We start from the raw sequence: 18,066 nt of genomic DNA on the forward strand, positions 1-18,066 counted from the left end.
ATGCTTGGTCCTGATGTTCTGTACGAGATGAGTTTATATCAGTGACAGTCAGGAGGTGAGTTCAGGGAGCAGGGACTCCCCTGTAATTCATTTATGATGTAGTTCTTGTAAAATATATCAGTGTAGTTTATTAATAATCTAATTATTAGAGCAGGATTAAGTATTTTTTGGCACTACTTAGTCTTGTTAAAATTTTTCCTGAGCTTATCTGGACAGAAATATGTACACACCCTTGAATTTACTTGCTTGTAAGTATGTCTTGTGATGTCCACAGTAAACATGTCTCAAATACTTAGAAATTGCCCCAAAAATAAATTGCTCTTTCTCTAGCATGGAGGACACGTTGCAGGAGTTTTCCTGGTGAGGGGATTTTGGCAGAGAGGGGGAGGTCAGGCTGCCAGTCAGTGCCAGGAGGGAGCAGTGTCACTTGTGCCACCACAGCGAGCGTTGCTGCCCTGTGAGCTGAGGCAGTGACTTTGGCACGTGGCAAAACCCCCCAGGCTCAGCTCTGGGACACTTAGAGAATTCAGGTTTTCAGAAGACTCCCCTTTCTTGGTGTGCATGGTTTACATGTTTTATATGGCACCTTTTACAGCCATCAAACCTTATTTATAGTGCTGAGGTGGAGGCAGAGATGGCCAACAGGACTCTCTCACTGACAGGAACTGGGACTGCATCCTCATGCCAGCCTTAAGGAAGGCTCCCAGCACTCTTCATGCATTCCTTCATTAAAAGTACCTTTCCTTACAGGTTGTTTAGATTCAAAACAAGGGACAACAAAGCTTCTTTACAATATTTTTAATTTTCTCTCTTCTTATTTACTGCATGTAAGCAAAACTAAATTTGCAGAAGCAAAAGAAATAGATTACTCTGAAATTCTGGTGTGGTTGACTTAACACTGACACTGAATAAAAATAATGAGAAAGCTTGGACAGAAGAGTTCTTACCTGTTATTCCTAGGTATAATTACATGTCCTTTCATAGTTGTAGAATTTCCAGCTTTTTCCTGAAAGAAAGATTTATCGTGGAAATTGTTTGCCAAATCATGTTGAATTATGCTTTCTAGTGTAATTGTGGACATGTTTTTATGGAAGAAAGGAGTATTCTGATTTTTTTCTGTAAGAATTCATGTGTGCTAATTTTCTTCTTGATCAGTACTGAGCTCTATATTCTAGACTGAGGGACTGAATTGCAGGCCCTAAATCTCAATTTGAAAGAAGGGATGTGCCTGTTTGTCATGAGCAACAGCTTCAGAACAGCCTGCACAGACATGGTCACTTTCTCTGTTTGGTTATTTGAGTTGCTTTGAAATGGGATAACCAAGGGAACGAAACATTTGCTCAGTAACAATAATCTTGCTAAGCCTTTGTAGCAATAATCTTTCTGAGCCTTTGTGACCTGACAGAGGCCCAGCTTTGGTATATTGTGACAAGGCTTTGCCAATGAGCAGTTCACCTTCGTGTCTAACAGAGAGTCAGCTGTTAAACTCCTGGTGAATACAATTCCATTATCAACAGTGCTGAGTGAGTTCTTAGTAAAACTATAAATGGCAAATGAAACAGGTCTGTTTTACCCCCCTAGGGCTTCTTTAGATCAACAGTTCTTTAAATACCAGGAAATTGTGAATTGAAGATAATAACCTGTATTAATAAGTCATTTGTTTGCATAACTCATGTCAGCACATGCATATTTTGTTATTTTATCAATAGTTTCCTAGGTATTTAAGCCAGTATGTCTGAGAGCCCAAGAGAACTTGAAGGGTTTGATGTCCTCATTACAGAACTTTACCTGGTAACAGATCCTGTTCTTCCCAGCTGTAAATTTACATTCCTGCAGATAGTAGCCCAGGGATGGTGGTTTGGTCCCTACTGTGCAGTATTACATAATAGATATTATATGTTTTTTCAAATAATATTTTGATTTTTTATAAAATATGGAAGAATTCTCCTAAGGAAGTGTAAGCCAGAGAATGTTTTGACCAGTACTTTTAATTTTGGGATTCATGTAGCTGAATTCAGCACCAGGAACAGTTGAATGTGCATGTCAGCAACTGATGTAGGCTTTCACTTAGTAATCAAATTCTTTGGTTTCTCTCCCCTTTTTTTTTTTGGTCTCTTGCAGGAATGTCAGTATGTGCTTAATTACTGATTTGGATAGCTGTTTCTGCTACCAAAGGAATGTCACAGTACTGTGATTTATATTAATACTCACAGTGCTCTGTGCACTTGAAGGACATGCAGCTGCTGGCCAGTGGGGGACCTGATGCCTCCTGTGCCTTGCAGACTGTAAAATTTGCTCTTCTCTCTTTTCTGTCATGCAGCCAGCTGAGGCTTGTTGTCCTGGTCCTGGAGAGGCAAGGTAAAGCCTTGGTTCTTGGGCTTAAGGCTTTGTTGTCATTTTCAGAAGTTCTGGAATACTGTTCTAGGACTGACAAGATCTTATGGCATAGCACTATGGAAAAAATAACTCTCTGTTGTTAAACCTCATTTGAAAATATATATTCCTTTGCCTGTGCTGCCTTTTTTTACTTTTTCTCTGTTTGTTCTTCCAACTTCACAAATGCATTTCTTACTTTTGTCAAGCATTATGCTCTCCTTCAGAGAATGTGTTCATAAAGCCAGGAGAACAAGATAATCTGTAAGGATGAGATTTAAGAGTACTGGCATGTTTAGTTCTAGTAGCAAAGACTTCTTCAAGTACAGATTTATCAAGGTGAAGATTTTTCTGTGTGATTGAAGACTAGCAAAGACAACTCCATTTAATATGAGAGAAACATTTGGAATGGTTGCAATTGCAGTCAGATGCGGTAGATACTTCAGAATGTATCTTCAAGGGAAGAATACTAAAGGAAGTTATGAAGATAACAGGAAATTAAATAAAAGTCAGTATTGGTTAGCCAAGGGGAAATGGGAAATCAGGCCATGTCCCTTAAGAGGGTAACTGGTTTTCTGGGCAGAGAAATAAAGTGCATGTAATCTTGGACAACCTCAACATATTTTTATTAGGGGAAAAAAGAATAGGACAGAACTTCAAGGGGAATGAAGCTGGCTAAAGAGGAAGGGAAATGTATGTTTCCTTTGGGGTAGCACATTGGTGTGTATATTGATAGATTAACCTATCAGCTATATGGAGTTTGCTTGAGTTTCTTAAAATCCTGTGGACTAATCTTATTTAATGAATAAGTGTTATACAGTATTAAATTTGCTGATGACACAGTTATTAATACAGAGGGGAGTTATGATATCAAGGCCGATTGAAAGGACCTTGAGGACCAGTATAATTGGATGAATTGTATTATCCAAAGTACAGCACTATTCAGCTAAAGTAAGTCCTGAGAATGTATATCATTAAGATGGGACTTAATTAATTTTAGGTTACTGTGGTTGACAGTAGTAGTTGACCACAAGATTAACTGTGAGCTGCCAATGTAGTATATTTGGTAAACTAACTCTTGTACAGATATTCCTTCTTTGCAAGAGGCATTATTTCCCAGATATTTTTTATTTTCAATACTATATTCTGATCACCTTAATTCAAGAGAGGTGAAGTCAAACTGCAGCAGATGCCAAGGGATTTGCTAGGGTGGGCAGGAGAATGAAGAGACTGTTTTAGGACTGAAAACTAAATTCTGAGTTTAGTTTATTAAATCCAGGATGAGAGCAGATATGACTGCAGTCTTTACATACCAGGAAAGGAAGAATAGAATAAAGGACACTAACGTAGGAAAAAACTTGGTAAACTGACCAACAGTAATTTTATGTAGGAAATCTTAAGTTTCTATGACAACTAATGAGTAAAGAATACTTGAAGACAAAAAGTTGTTAGTTTTAATATAATATTTGACATGAGTGTGACAGTGTTCATGGTTGTCATAGCAAGGAACTGGACTCATCAGCTTCCTCCTATGCATATAGCAGAGCCAGTTTTTACAACAGAAAATCATTCATTTAAACTTTGTAAAGTAGTTGGGTATTAGGTCCTACTGCCAGTAAAAAATTCATACAGATAGCTGGAAGATTTGAAGAAAAACAACACTTTCTGTTTTCTCTGTTGTTATTCTATTTTTTTGCATGTGTTTTCAACTCCTTTTGGACAGAGGGCAGCAGATGAGACACTGTAGGAGCACATTCCTAGTTTTCAGAGAAAGGGTGAGCACAATGACTGTGATCTTGCAGATTTTATATGTTACATAAAAATCAATTTAAGGATCTTTTCTGTGTTCTTGTAAAATAATCTATTTGATTTCTTAGATATTTTTGGAGGGAACTAAGTTACAAGAAAGAATATGGGAGACCAGGCTACAGATGAAAGCACATGGAACACAATTCAGTGCTTTTCCCTTTATAACCCATTTATTTATATAGCTGTTACAATGAGATGACCAAAATGGCAAAAGAACAATCACAGTTTTTCTGCAAATGACAATAGTGAAATGAAGCAACAGTTTCTTAGCAACAAACTGTAAAATACACTAAATAATATCTTTTTCCTTCTGAGGTTTGTGTGTGCTACATTCCAAGCAGTGTTCTGAAGTAGATACATATTTTTGACCATGTTTCTTTTACATTGTTCTTGTACAGGTTTGCCTTGACACGGAGATTTCCTGAAGAGCCACTGTTCATGGCTACATTTTTACTTGGAGTACAAATAGAATAAAAACCACCTTGTTTTGTAAGGCTAAGGGATTAGATTGAACATCAAAATTGCATTTTTTAAGAGTCTGGTGGACTGTAAAAACCAATTTCAGTCAGAGGTCACTCATTTGGAAATGGTGAGCAACAGCTGCTGCAGCTTTGGCTGTCTCTCAGTGGTGGCAAACAGACAAAATTCTGAACTGAACTTCTGCACAGTTCAGGTGCTGAGTCCTGAGCAGAATTGTAATTACACAGTGCATAACCTACATTGTGTGCATTATGAAGTGGTATTTATTTTTTCTTTGGACTGTTAAATTAGGGAAAATGAGAAATGAAGAATTATGTAGTTTTTTTGGGTTTTTTAGTTTTTTTTCTCAACATAATTAAAAAATACTTTGCTGAATTTTTCCTTCTTTTTTGGTTTGGCTATTGCATGAGAAATTCCAAGTCTTAATCAGGAGCACGCACATTTTGCCTGAAAGCATTTCTTGGCATGTCTTTCTGTATCCCCCAAACCAGTTCCTCAGCTCCTTCATATTTCAGCTGATTCAGGCATTGCAATGCATTCTGAGACCTCACAAGTGTTCAATTTCTCTGTGAATAGTTTAATTTACTGGTAGATTCTTTTGGTACATGTAACAGGTATGGTAAGAAATACAGCTTTTTCAGAGCAGTTTCCAGAAGACAGACACCTCACTGCTGGGTAGCAAAGGAGAACTGTGCATCTGTCCAACCTGACAAATCACTTCACCCCAGAATCCTGAGGTAAAGTCAGAGTACCTGAAGAATCCTTCAGTTACAAAGTCCTTCTATGTATGTTGTCTTTTTTTATTTTTTGTTTTTATCTTCACCTGCATTGAATTTAGAGCTCATTGCTTTAGAAGGCAGGAATAACACTCTCTCTCTTCTTCCACTAGGTATGGGTGCCACTTTCCCAGGTGCACTGCAGTTGTCTTCCTCAAGAAAGGATTATTTGAAATCAGCCTGGTACTGTCTTTCCAAGGTTACACAGCCCCTGTGTTGAAATGAAGGCTCCAATTCAGTCTGGACTTCATTAAAGCAGCATGAAATAGCTCTTGATTCTAATACAATAGCTATGACAAGGTTGGAATGAAGCTGAGAGTAGAGTTTTATTTGAGAAAAGAGAGGAATGGAAAAGGGAGGAGCTGAAAGCAGCAGCACTGGAAAGGAAGTCATACTTGACTTTAGTCACAGATGAGAATGAGAGACCACTTGCCTGCAGGTTTACTATCAGAGGGGATTCATTTTTGTGTATGTGGTTTTGGAACAAAATATGCAAGCTTTATGTTTTCTGTCAAATGTATGGTTCAAAATGAGATATATTTATATTTAATCTAATTCCTTCTGTGTTTATTCTAGTCCAGTACTATATTTAGTGGAAAAAAATATTTTTTCTTAATTCTATTTTCATATTTCCAGGATATTTGTAGGTATTTTTGACATATCTACATATTTTCAAGTTAATGGGAATCATGTCTGCTCAGTGTTTCCTGGACTGAGTTAGAAGGACAGTTTTTTAAAGGCAGTAAGGAAGAGATGTTTTTCTAAATGTTTACACATTTAGAAAAAACTCTCTTCCTTAGTGGCTTACAAAGTTTATAATAAATGTTATAAAATGTAACATGAGTAATCAGCCTAATTGCATATTTAAACTCTGTATTATTCAGTCTGTAAAACTGAATTCTGAAATTCCTTGTTTGAAAACTTCATTGAGTTACTAGTTCAAGGCATTCAGAAGAAAATACCTTTGATTTCAGACGATATCTATGATTCATGAGAACTACTTGCAAGGTGAAATAACCACAGATTGGCTGTGAAGGAACTTGCAAAACGATTTTCCTAACTGTGTTTGGGATTTCAGTATGTTTTGCTAATACTTATCAGTGGCAGAAGCCTGCATGCCAGGATTTTATATTTAAGGAGGAAACGTTGTCTAAAACTTGTTTTTTATTTCCTCTCATAGATCTAGTTCCTTACCTACTCGAAGAGGACTTAGGTTCAGTTACAGCTATTGTATTTTCTGTCTAATGATGATCCCTGGTTAAAAAGATTTTGGAAAGGAGATGTTCAAAAAAGTGTTTCTTATTTTGATTCATCATCATACCTTGAAAATTCCAAATGGTTTTGGTTTGCTATTACATAACACTTTAATTACTTATATGTATATTGGATTAGATTTTGCTGCTAATAATTCTGTTGTACATTTGAAATTAATGAAGATCCTCTAATTTTTAATGTTTTACTGGTTTGTCCAAGCACAGGATTTGGCCTAACTGGTATACAGAAAAGTAATACATAGGGGACAATGTTTATTTTTTGCTAGATAAAAGCTGAGGTACTTGCCAGTCATAGAATAAAAATTAATACAATTCTGGGCAATATACCACATAGTATCATATAATATTTACAATTTCTGGAATTACCTCTAATCTTTTATCAACAAAACTGACTTGGTCATGTGGGCATTTCCCAAGGATAAAAAACCATCACACCCCTTCAAACAAGCCCTTGTGAAATATTTACAGCTTTTTTAATTCCTGGTCTCAGTGTGACTGATGTGCTCGTGTAACCATTGCAAAGGCCACTGTCTAGAGGTCTGGTGAATTACTTATGTCAGTAAATGCTGAGTCTAACTCTGTATGATGATTCTTGTCCTGCATGCATTTTGCATCACTTACGCACTCCAAAAGAAGCTCTCTTACTAAGTTTTTAAAGATTATCCATGCTTATTTGTATATGAATCAGAGGTAATTAGCATACTTTTGTTTTGAAAAAAGTACTCTCCCTTTAGCCCCCAAGGCAATCCACATTTGTGAGCCAAAATGGTAAAGGCATCCAAGGCCTAACTGCATTTATCAGGAAAACTATTCCTGTTGGAATCTGTGCTGCTGCTGTGAGTGTGAGTGGTGCATAATATGGGTCTAGAATGCAAAAGGTGAGGAGTAAGAATTTATGGAGAGTGTAAGTCATGTATTCGTCAGAGTTTCACAGTTTACTGCCGAAGAAGTATTTTTTTTCTTTTTAACATTAATATAATTCATTGGGGGAGGAACCTGGTTTGGACTTTTCATTAAAAACAGCACTTGTTTTCAGTTTCCCCAGTGTAATTTGATGTGACACAGCGGCGAGACGGGCGACACTGGTGGGGTTCCCAGCGCCGCTGGCAGGGAACGCGGCGCCCCTCAGGGGAGGGGTCGAGGAGCAGCGGCCGCGGCGCTGCCGCTGTGCGAGGGAAAGCTCCCGGAGCCGCACCGCGGCCGGGCAGCCCCGCCGGGCCGGGCGCTGAGGGGGCCGGGCAGCCCCGCCGGGCCGGGCGCTGAGGAGGCCGCGCCTCCGCGCGTTCCGGCGCTGCCGCGCCCGACGCTGCCCTGCCTTGCCCCTGCCCGTGGAGGCCGCGGTAGCGCCGCGTTGCCCCGGAGACCGGCTCGGCGGCGCTGGGGCTGCCCCGGCCGGGGGCTGTGGCGCTCACCCGGGAGGGAGGCGAGGGGCTGCGCCGCGGGACGGGGGCGGGGAGCGTCACTGCACCACAGCGACCGTCCCTCCTCCCGGGGCGGGCGGGGAGGCGGCACCCGGGCACCGCGGCGGGGCTGTTTCGCTCCGCTCCGCTCCGCTCCTCGCCCTGCCCTGCCCTCCTGCCCCGGCGCTGAGGAGCGAGCCCGCGGCCGAGGGCTCCACCCGGCCCCTCTGGCGCCCGGGGGCACCGCGGTCCCCGCGCCCTCGCTACGGACGGGGGTGGCCAGCGACGAGGGCAAACTTGGCTCGAAACTCCCGCCCGCCGAGGCAGCAGCGGCCGCGGGGGCTCTCGGGGCTGCGGGCGCCGGCCCCGCCGCCTGGCCGCCCGGGCGGAGCGGAAAGTTTGCCGGCAGGAGGCCGGGCGGGGGTGGCGGCCGGCGGCGCTGCCGCAGTGTGCGCGCCCAGCCGGGGCCGCTGCCGGCCGCCGGAGCGCCCCGGGGCTTCGCTCCTGCCGCCCGCGCTGCGATGTGAGGCTCGGGGACAGCGACGGCTGCCGAAGGCTTTAGTTGTTACATGCGCCCAATAATCTTCTCCAAAATGGATTTTAGTCATAGCAGTCTTTTTGGATACATAGAAGACCTGCAGGAACTAACTATTATAGAGAGGCCAGTACGCAGGAGCCTGAAGGTATATATACCTCGAAAAAGAACGGTGCTTTAAAATCCATTTTCAATTGGGTCTGTTTTAATTATGCACAGATAAGTGAATAGACCGTTTTTCTAGCGTTTGTTTGCGTTTGTTTGTTTGTTTGTTTGTTTGAACAGCACCAGGATATGAAACGTTCTCAGTCATTTTATAATAAACAATCTCGAATTCTATGTAGCAGGGATTTGATGTTTTCAGTATAAGAATATTAAGATGGGAACAAATAGATTAGCTTGTGTCTTCAGATTGAATTATATGCAACTTGTTTAATAGTGATAGTGTCTGACTTGAAACTGTACTTCTCTGATGTTCCGTCTTTTCCTGGTGAAAGATTTATGTGATTGAATTTGAAATGTTGGCTGGAGGTTTCATGAATAAATTCAGATTACTCATGAAGCTCTCCCTGTATATGTGGGGAGAACCAGGTTGTTTTAAGATTAAAACAGTGAAGTAGTCAGGCATTGTAAACTCATAATCTCTATTTCACACTTGACAGACACCAGAAGAAATAGAAAGATTGACAGTTGATGAAGAACTCAGTGATATTGAAAGGGCTGTTTATCTACTCAGGTATTTCCTAAAATGTTGCTGTGAAACATTGCTGACCATTGTGTTTACATACAGCTTTTTTAGTGTTTTACTCTTCACTCCTTTAATTTTCTGTCTATTAGTAGTTCTTTTGCCTTCAACTTATGTTAAGCATATAGGCAAGATGAAAATAGGTATTGTAATTCACAAAAAAATCACCCTATAAAGGGGTGTCTGTGTACATGTATAAGAATTTCTGATCTTTTAATATGTTCCTCACCAGCACAGAGTTGTACTTAATCATCTTTCCCCCTGTAGTTGATTTTGCAACATTCCCTGAGTGTCAATGTTATTAATACCAATAATTCAGGGAGTTCATACTCACTCCAAATATTCACTCATGGGCAGTTAACACAGGCTGGTAACAGAGCTGCTCTAGCATCCTGTGTGTGTTTGGACTTTCAGAAGAGAAAACTTGAGTTGTCTATACATTAGTTCTATAGTCCTTGCGAATTACTGTAGAAAATACTGTGTTAATACTTCCCTCTGTTCTGGTTTTCATCATCCTACCTCCTCCTTTTTGTTGAAAATATTTATTTGCAGATATTTGAATAACTTAAATTTGGTGGTTTAAAGTATGGATCTTTCAACTACTGTGTAAGTAATCTTTGAGAGTACAAATGTTCGGGGGGATTTTGAGTTGAATATGCATTTTTAAACAATACCTAGTAATTGGAGAACCAGCTGCAGCTCACTCTCAGTTTGCTTATTCTGCTATTTTAAGTGCTTTTCTAGTCTAAGCCTGTGCTCAGTATTTAGAGTAGATATTCTTGGTGATACAGTTTTCTCTTTTTGGGCTGCATGGCAGTATTTGTAAGTAATCATTTTTGACTACTGATACTGCTTTTGATACTGACTACTGAAATTTATTAAATAGAGGCTTTTAAAACTTGCTTTGCTCTTAGTTGCTGTAATCAAAGCAGTCTGTTGACTGCAGGGAAATTCAGAGGAAACAGTTTGCATGTGGTACATATCACTGAAAGGATATGTATCCATTCTGGGTTTTACCTTACAACAACCAGCATAGATGATTTTTTTCTTTTCCAGTGTGTAGCAAATTTCTTTGCTTCTTTTCCACTTAAAAATCCATGTTTCCAGCATATATGTCTTAACTAGATAATTGCCTTTTTAAATGGCATTCATAGCTTTCATCTTACCAATTGCTTTTCAACGTGGCCTTGACCTTCTCCTGACATCTTCATCTGATTTTCTCTACTCCAGCAGCTGTTTGAGACATAACATTCTTTTTCTTTTAAGGAAGTGTTCCTTTTTCCCTCTGCATTGTTCTCATTGCTGAAAGGAACCTTCAACTCTGCTTGATATGGTTTTTGTAATCTGGCCTTACTGTGCATGTATGTTAATACAGTCATCCAGTGGAAGCTGTTGCTGTTGAATAGCATGTTGCTGTCCTTGTACTGAGTGGAGTAAAAGCAGAGTTAAAAAGCTGCCTGTAACCTAGTAGTACCTTTTATATAAGGTACAAGAGTATGTACTTTTGGCTTGTCAGGAATTTTTAATCTGTTTTAATACAATATACCTGCCTATTGCTGTCTGATAGTAGTGCCAGTCCAGTCTTTCTGTGCCTCATTTTCTCACACAAATGCATTATTCACTGTCCTTATGCAGGTTGTTCCTTATGTAGGACTAACCTTGATCTTATCCAAAAAAGCCACTGCCTTTTCTGAAATCTGTCTATAGAAATAGCATTGCTGAGGCTGAAACAAATTATTAAGGACACCTCTGTTGTTTCCCATTTGGAAAGGATTGTGTTATCTCCACATACATTAAAATATACAAGAACAATAATACAAAGCAGATCTCTCATCTTAAATATCTACAGGTAACATCAGAATACTACTTTTGTCATAATGGTTTTTGTATTGTCATTTACTTATTGCACCCTAATCTTCAAGTTGAAGATTTTAAATTTACTGAGGTGAGTATCTTCAGGGTTGCTTGTACAGTGCAATGGAACTGATTAATAATGGGTAAAAGCTTTGTATGCTACAGCAAAGCTAATGTTTACTAGTGATTTTCATTAGCTGGAATTTTCTATTCCAGCTAATGTTTACTAGTGATTTTCTGGGAAAGTTCAGAAAGAGTCTTCATGTTTTAAAGGCTTTCATTCTGAACAAAAAAACTCAGCTACTTTCTTCTCTTTTCACATCATTTCCTTTTAAAACCTGCCTCCAGCTTTTCCTCCCCACTCTTGAGCTTCAATTTCCTTATATGCAGAGTTGTTGTATGTTTGTTAGATATTTGTTTTTAGAAGATTTCTGCTCCTGAAGTCTTTTACTATAGTGGTCTGAAAATGGGTACATTGAGATCCAAGTTGGAGAAGATAGATTTTCTTTTTTTTCCCCAGTGACTGATTCTTGCTAACTGTATATATGAGAAGGTATTAATTTTCCAACTTTCAGAGTTTCATCAGTTATTCTTCTCTTTTCATTTCTTGTGTTCTTTGCTTCTCATTTGCCAGTAGTACCATACAGTTTCTGGTGTGGACTTGTACTTGACATTGTAAAGTTAATTGCTTTACTCATCCAGTATATATTTGTAACCATCTAATGATCATTTTGTATTTCCACAGTGTCTTGTCTGTGTCTAGCCATGATGTATGGTCACAGATTTTGTAAATTTTGGTTCATTGTGTTCTCTTAAGTGTGGTGTAATTATATACCTAAAAATGTTTTTAACATGTGGTGAGTACATTGATATATTGATCTTATGTGAGATTTTAGGTCCATAGAGACATGATTTCATTGCAATTGGTTTTTTGCTGTTGCCTATCATTCTTTCATTCATATTCTAAAGTGATAATTGTAATTTTGATAATCCTGAAAAGGTAGTCTCTCTCTCGTTATTATTGCTAGTGAATGTCCTTGCTTTCAGTCTCCCCTTTTCTGCTAGTACTGTTTTTCAGATAACTCTGTAATGAGGTAGATTGATAAGATGATCTAGGTAAAGTTGATAATTTCTGGTTGCATTAATTGTCAGATAATCAACTCTTTGATTTACTACATCATGTGGATATAGAAACAGTTCTGCAAGCAAAAGGAGAGGCTGTAGCAGCTCTCCTGGTGGCTAGGGTTACTTTTAATATGACTTGAGTGTAAGTGAACTACTGCTTTAAACCACTGATTCCCAGAATACTCAGTTTTAATTAGGTAACATTCTGCAGTTAGACTGAGCAAGTTCTAATTTAATAAGAATGTGGTAACAAAGTGGACTGTAATTTATTGTAATCTCATTTAACCTTGATTCTGGTAGAGGAACTGGGCTTCCTTAGACCAGACTGTCAGGGATGTTTATGAACTTCTCATTGAAACCAAATGGGTTTAGGGACTTAGGGAGGGAGAGGCATTTGAGTGTCTCAGATCTATGTTTTAGAGCTTCAGCTTGTGTGTTTGGTGGTTTCTAGAGCCTCTAACAGGAAGCACTGAAGAGTTGTATTCTGTCTGCACTTTGCATGATGCTGGCCCAACAGAAGAACAAAGACAGCAAAACAGCTGTGTGTCTCAGCCCGGGTCAGTGTCAGGATTGATGGCTGATCATAAAACCGTCAGCAGATTAAGAGGAGCTGCTGGAACACTCTGAAGCAACTGAGTAGTTTGCATTCCACCTCAGGGCATTGTGACCTCTACCACGACAGCGGCAATAAGCAGCTTGGGGACAATAATTTTCATTCCTGCTGTGAATTTTTGCCTGTAATTAGTTTTTCCATGTTTTCTGATGCTTCATTGGTGTTATTGCTTATATTGATTTGTCTTGCTGTAGCTCACTCTTTTATGGTATACAGCCCAAAGCAGGTGTTCTTTGCCTGATGAGAATCTGGTTCTGGATGCTTACTGGCATAGGCACTGCAGGGTGGTTTGTTTTCTGAGGACTTTTCTGATAGATTTCCCTAGGGCTTTTGCATTGTTGTGTGTACTGTATGATTTTGTATTCAGCTACATTTTTTTTTTTCATTTGTGCCTGCTTAGTGTTAAAACTTCCAGACCTTGACATTTGTGTCTTACTCAAAATAACATAGTAATAATAAGTTATCAAGGTGGAAGATTGAGTTATTCACCCTTTTAGGAACAAAACCATTGTTTTTGGAGAGATCCTATCTATCAGTGTAGAAAACCACACAATCCCTTTCTAAAACATTTAACACAGTTCTTGAAGACACAATAGATACTCTGTCTAGACTGGAAAGAATTCAATGCCTCTAAAGTTATGGTGACTTAAAAAAGCCACAGCAACAAGAAGAAAAGTTGTACTTGATTGTACAAGCTAGCCTTGATTAGCTAGAGCATTCTCAAATTCTAGACATCTTTTAATGCATTATATGTTGTTGATTGTGAATGTCAAAGCCACTACTATTTAAAAGCTTGTGGATGGTTTTTTTTGGTCTGGTTTTTAGTGATGGTGTTAATTTTGGAAAATTTAATTTTTCTGTAGGTTCAGGCAAATCACTTAAAAATAATTTGATTTTAAACGAAAGGTTTCATTTACATGTAACTTTAGGAGCTGATTTTCTGCTTAGTATCAATTTTTTTGGTGTGTTACATAATCATGAAAACTTGCTATTCTATTCCTGTTATACAGTTGATGGTTCTAATGGTATGCTAAGTGATCCAGCTGTAATGCTCAGCATATTGGAAAATAGTTCTTCCATCTCTCCTGTCAAGCTGTAAATATCAATGTAAAAAGTATTTTTTCATTTTCCCCATCCTTTATTTTTCAAATTGCAACTTAAGTTTTATAAAAGTTCCATTCTGATTCACTTAGTTGGACAGATGAACAATTTGTTTGACCTTAAATGTGTTATGCAAATAAACTAATGAGTATAATATGGAGTCTTTCACCTTGAAGTAAAAGGTGCACCTGTAGACTCCTAAAGTGTTGCTAAATCACATACCTTTATTTAAATTTAGCTTGGTGCAAATACTTCTGTTAATCATATTTGCTGAGTTGAAACTGCAGCTGAGGAGCCAGCTGTGAATATACAGAGCAGAGTTACTGTAGTGCATTGAGAAGCATTAAAAAAAAAAGAGAGAGAGAAAAATTTCAGGTTTCTTTCTCAGGCTACAGGGCAGGAAGATGGCAGTGCCAGTCCTCTCCCTGTTCTAGTGTTTGAACTATGTTTGCCCTTTTGTCTGCACAGCACGCTGGGGACTTGACCTGAGGCAAATCCTGGAAATGATGGTTAGTTTTAAAACTGATCAACTGTGTGGTCCAGGACTTTGTATATTTTAAAGAAGACCTGTGCCAGCACAAAGGAATTGAATAGGAGCATGGGAATGCTTGGGAGGGGGTGAAAAGCCTGAAACTTTGGCTGGTTTATGGTATTTATGAAGTTAGGGTTTCCTGGTGTCTGGTTTCACAGTCAAGCTGAGCTGGAAGAAGCTTTTGTGATATCAGAGAGAAGCTCACCTCTCCTTTCATTATGTGACTGCATGGTACTGATAACTTTTGTGTTCCAGCACTGATGCTATTGTAGCCCTGCAATCTCAGTCAGATTAGAGAATACATTCTAATTCTAACAAAATATTCAGATACTTTGTTCCAGCAAAGGGTGGAGCAAAATGCAACTGCTCGTGCTGCTATAAATGAAGTGTAAACAAGAAGTCACAGCTGATACATGGCTCTGCTGCCAATAGTAAACTAGATTTAGTTCTTGTTACTCTAATTTTGAATGTATACTTTGGATCTGTGAAGTACTGGTTGAAATGAGCAGAGGATAGAAAGATAGAAAGCTGTTGTTTGTATAACAAGACTTTTGACATAAAATGAACTAAAGAATCATGAAAGTTGTAAAAGACCTCTGAGATCATTGGGTCCAACCTTTGACTAAACACCACCATGTCAAATAAACTATAGCACTAAGCGCAATACCCAGCCATTTTTGAACACTTCCAGAGATGGGGAATCCACTGCTGCTCTGAGCAGCCTTAACTAAGGAAAATTCTTCTTGATCTTCAACTTGAACATTCCCTGACACAGCTTGAGGCCATTTCCTTTCATCCTGCCACTTGTTGCCTGAGAGAAGAGTCTGATCCCCACCTGGCTCCAAACCCCTTTCAGGCGGGTGTGGAGAATAATACAGAAGAGTAATCCTCTTCTCCTGGCTAAACACCCCCAGCTCCCTCAGCTGCTCCTCACAAGTCTTGTGTTCTGGACCCTTCCCCAGCTCTGTTGCCCTCAATGCTCCAGCCCCTCAATGTCTTTCTTGTCATGAGGGGCCCAGAACTGAGCACAGCATTCGAGGTGTGGCCTCATCAGTGCTGAGTACAAGGGGACAATCCCTGCCCTGGTCCTGCTGGCCATACCATTGCTGGCACAGCCAGGATGGCATTGGCCTTCTTGGCCACCTGAGCACAGCTGGCTCCTGTTCAGCTGCTGTCAACCTGCAGTCCCAGGTCCTTTTGCACCAGGCAGCTTTGCAGCCACTCTGCCCCAGCCTGTCGTGCTGTGTGGGGTTGCTGTGAGCTCAGTGCAGAACCTGACCCTTGGACTTGTTGAACCCCATACCACTGTCCTCAGCCCATGGATCCAGCTTGTCCAGATCTCCCTGCAGAGCCTTCCTACCCTCCAGCGTAGTGACATTCCCACCAAACTTGGTGTCATCTGCAAACTGACCAAGGGTGCCCTTGATCCCCTTGTCCAGACCATTGATGAAGTTGTCAAACAGGGCTGTCACCAACACTGAGCCTTGGGGAGCACCACTAGTGACCATCTGCCAACTGAGTGCAGCACTATTCACCACCCCTCTCTGTATCCAGCCTTCCAAGCGCTTTTTAACCCAGCCAGCAGCACTCCCATCCAAGTGGTAGCTGTCAGCTTCTCCAGGAGAAAGATGGGGGAAACAGTGTCAAAGGCCCACACCCTACACCACCCCTGCATGGCTCACCGGGTCATGAAAGGGAGATCAGCTCTGCGTGAGATTTGGAAGTCTGCCTGAGCTGTGATGTGTGAGACCAGGTAGCTCTTCCTTATGTGTTGTCAAATTCTTCTCTGGAGATGTCAATTATATTTGTGTTTCAGATCATCTTTGCTCATGACATAAGGAGAAACTAGATATATTTTTGAATATCAAACACAGCTGAAAAATATGTGGGTTTTTTTAACTTCTAAAAATTGTTCTGTTGTCCTAGGAAAACCTTATCATCCTCTCCTAGAAATGTTTGACATAGGAATATCCAGGAAAATATTTTCCATATTTCTTTCTTTCTACAATGATGGATCCCATACATAAATAGCCTGTTGCCCAGCAGGAGAGTGAGTTTCTTTTCTTTTTGTTTGGATGAGCACTGGCATTTAATAAATAGGTTTAACAGTTGCAGAGTTCATTTTTGATGTTACATAATTAATGTATAAATATCATAATTCTTCTTTATATCACCTTCCTTAGAAATTGCCAAGTGTTTACAAAAAAACATTTTGTGTGCATAAGGAGCTTTTATCCTCATGCTTGCTCAATAATACTGATTTAAATTTTATCATTTGCCTGCCTTGGCAAGAGATAATAATATTGGACTAGTTTTTGACAGGTTCTGGAAATGAAGATGTAGATGGGAAAGTATAATATTTTGTGTTAGAATACATCAAAGGTACAGAATCTTTAAAGAGTAGATCAAGCTGTTCATTTTTGGCCAGTCTGAATATGCTTTCACATGATAGTACCCTGTAAAATAATGACTGTTGTATGCTAGTGACCAAAACACAAATCTCTAGTCAATTGATACAGAATGGCTGGGGTCAGAAGGGATCAAAGGTCGTTTAATTCCATCCCCCTGCCATGGGCAGAGACAGCTTCAGCTAGGCCACTTTGCTCCAGGCCCCATCCAACATGGCTGTAGGTGCTTCCAGGGTTGAGAACTCTGGGCAGTCTCTTCCAGTGCCTCTCCACCCTCACAGTAAAAAATTTCTTCCTAATACTCAATTTAAACCTGCTCTCAGTTTGAAGCTATCTCTGTTTGTCCTGTTGCTACATGCCCTTGTAAGAAGTCTTTTTTCAGCTTTTCTGTAGGATACCTTTAGGCACTGTAAGGCTTCTCTAAGAGGCTGCTCTCTTCTCCAGGCTGAACAACCCCAATTCTCTAAGCCTTTCCTCACAGGAGAGGTGCTCCATCCCTTTAGTTGTCGTTGTGACCCTCCTCTGGACAAGGTCTTTGTTACCCTTCTTCCTCAAAAATGTTGATGTCCTTTCTGTGCTGAGGAAATCTGACCCATCACTCCAGGTTGGGTGTCATCTGAGCAGGGTACAGAGTCACGTTGCCTTGCTGGTCACATTGCTTTGGATGCAGCCCAGGAGACAGTTGGCTTTCTGGGCTGCTGCATAGTGCATGTTGTCAGCTCATGTCCAGCCTCTCTCCCACAAACACCCCCAAATCTTTCCCAGCAGGGCTGCTCTGATCTGTTCATCCCCTGGCCTGTGTTGATACCAGGGTTTGCCCTGACCCAAGTGTAGCACCTTACACTTGGTCTTGTTAAACTTCATGATGTTGTAGCAAAGCTCAGCTTGGTGTTGGTGGCAGACTTACTGAGGCAGCACTCAGTCCTTTTGTCTGTACCATTAATGAAGATACTGAATGACACTGGTCCCAGTATGGACCTCTCAGGGACACCACTCATCATTGATGTCCATCGAGCCAATGACCACTATCCTCTAAATGTG

At 40.2% G+C, this 18,066-nt stretch overlaps 1 protein-coding gene across 3 annotated transcripts in view; it reads left to right on the forward strand.

Moving 5' to 3' along the window:
• The first annotated feature begins 8,579 nt into the window (after positions 1-8,579).
• Positions 8,580-18,066, forward strand: part of PPP4R4 (protein phosphatase 4 regulatory subunit 4) — a 57,549-nt gene continuing 48,062 nt past the window's right edge. For 2 of the 3 annotated variants that reach the window (XM_058025787.1, XM_058025792.1), the window contains exons 1-2: positions 8,580-8,795; positions 9,310-9,383. In XM_058025787.1, coding sequence (XP_057881770.1) covers positions 8,682-8,795; positions 9,310-9,383 — 188 coding nt within the window. In that variant the 5' untranslated portion in view covers positions 8,580-8,681. Of the gene's footprint in view, positions 8,796-9,309; positions 9,384-18,066 lie in introns of those variants that run through there. The other variant, XM_058025788.1, reaches the window with a different exon arrangement.

Source organism: Melospiza georgiana, chromosome 6 (genome assembly GCF_028018845.1).
Source record: "Melospiza georgiana isolate bMelGeo1 chromosome 6, bMelGeo1.pri, whole genome shotgun sequence".
Lineage (NCBI taxonomy): Eukaryota > Metazoa > Chordata > Aves > Passeriformes > Passerellidae > Melospiza > Melospiza georgiana.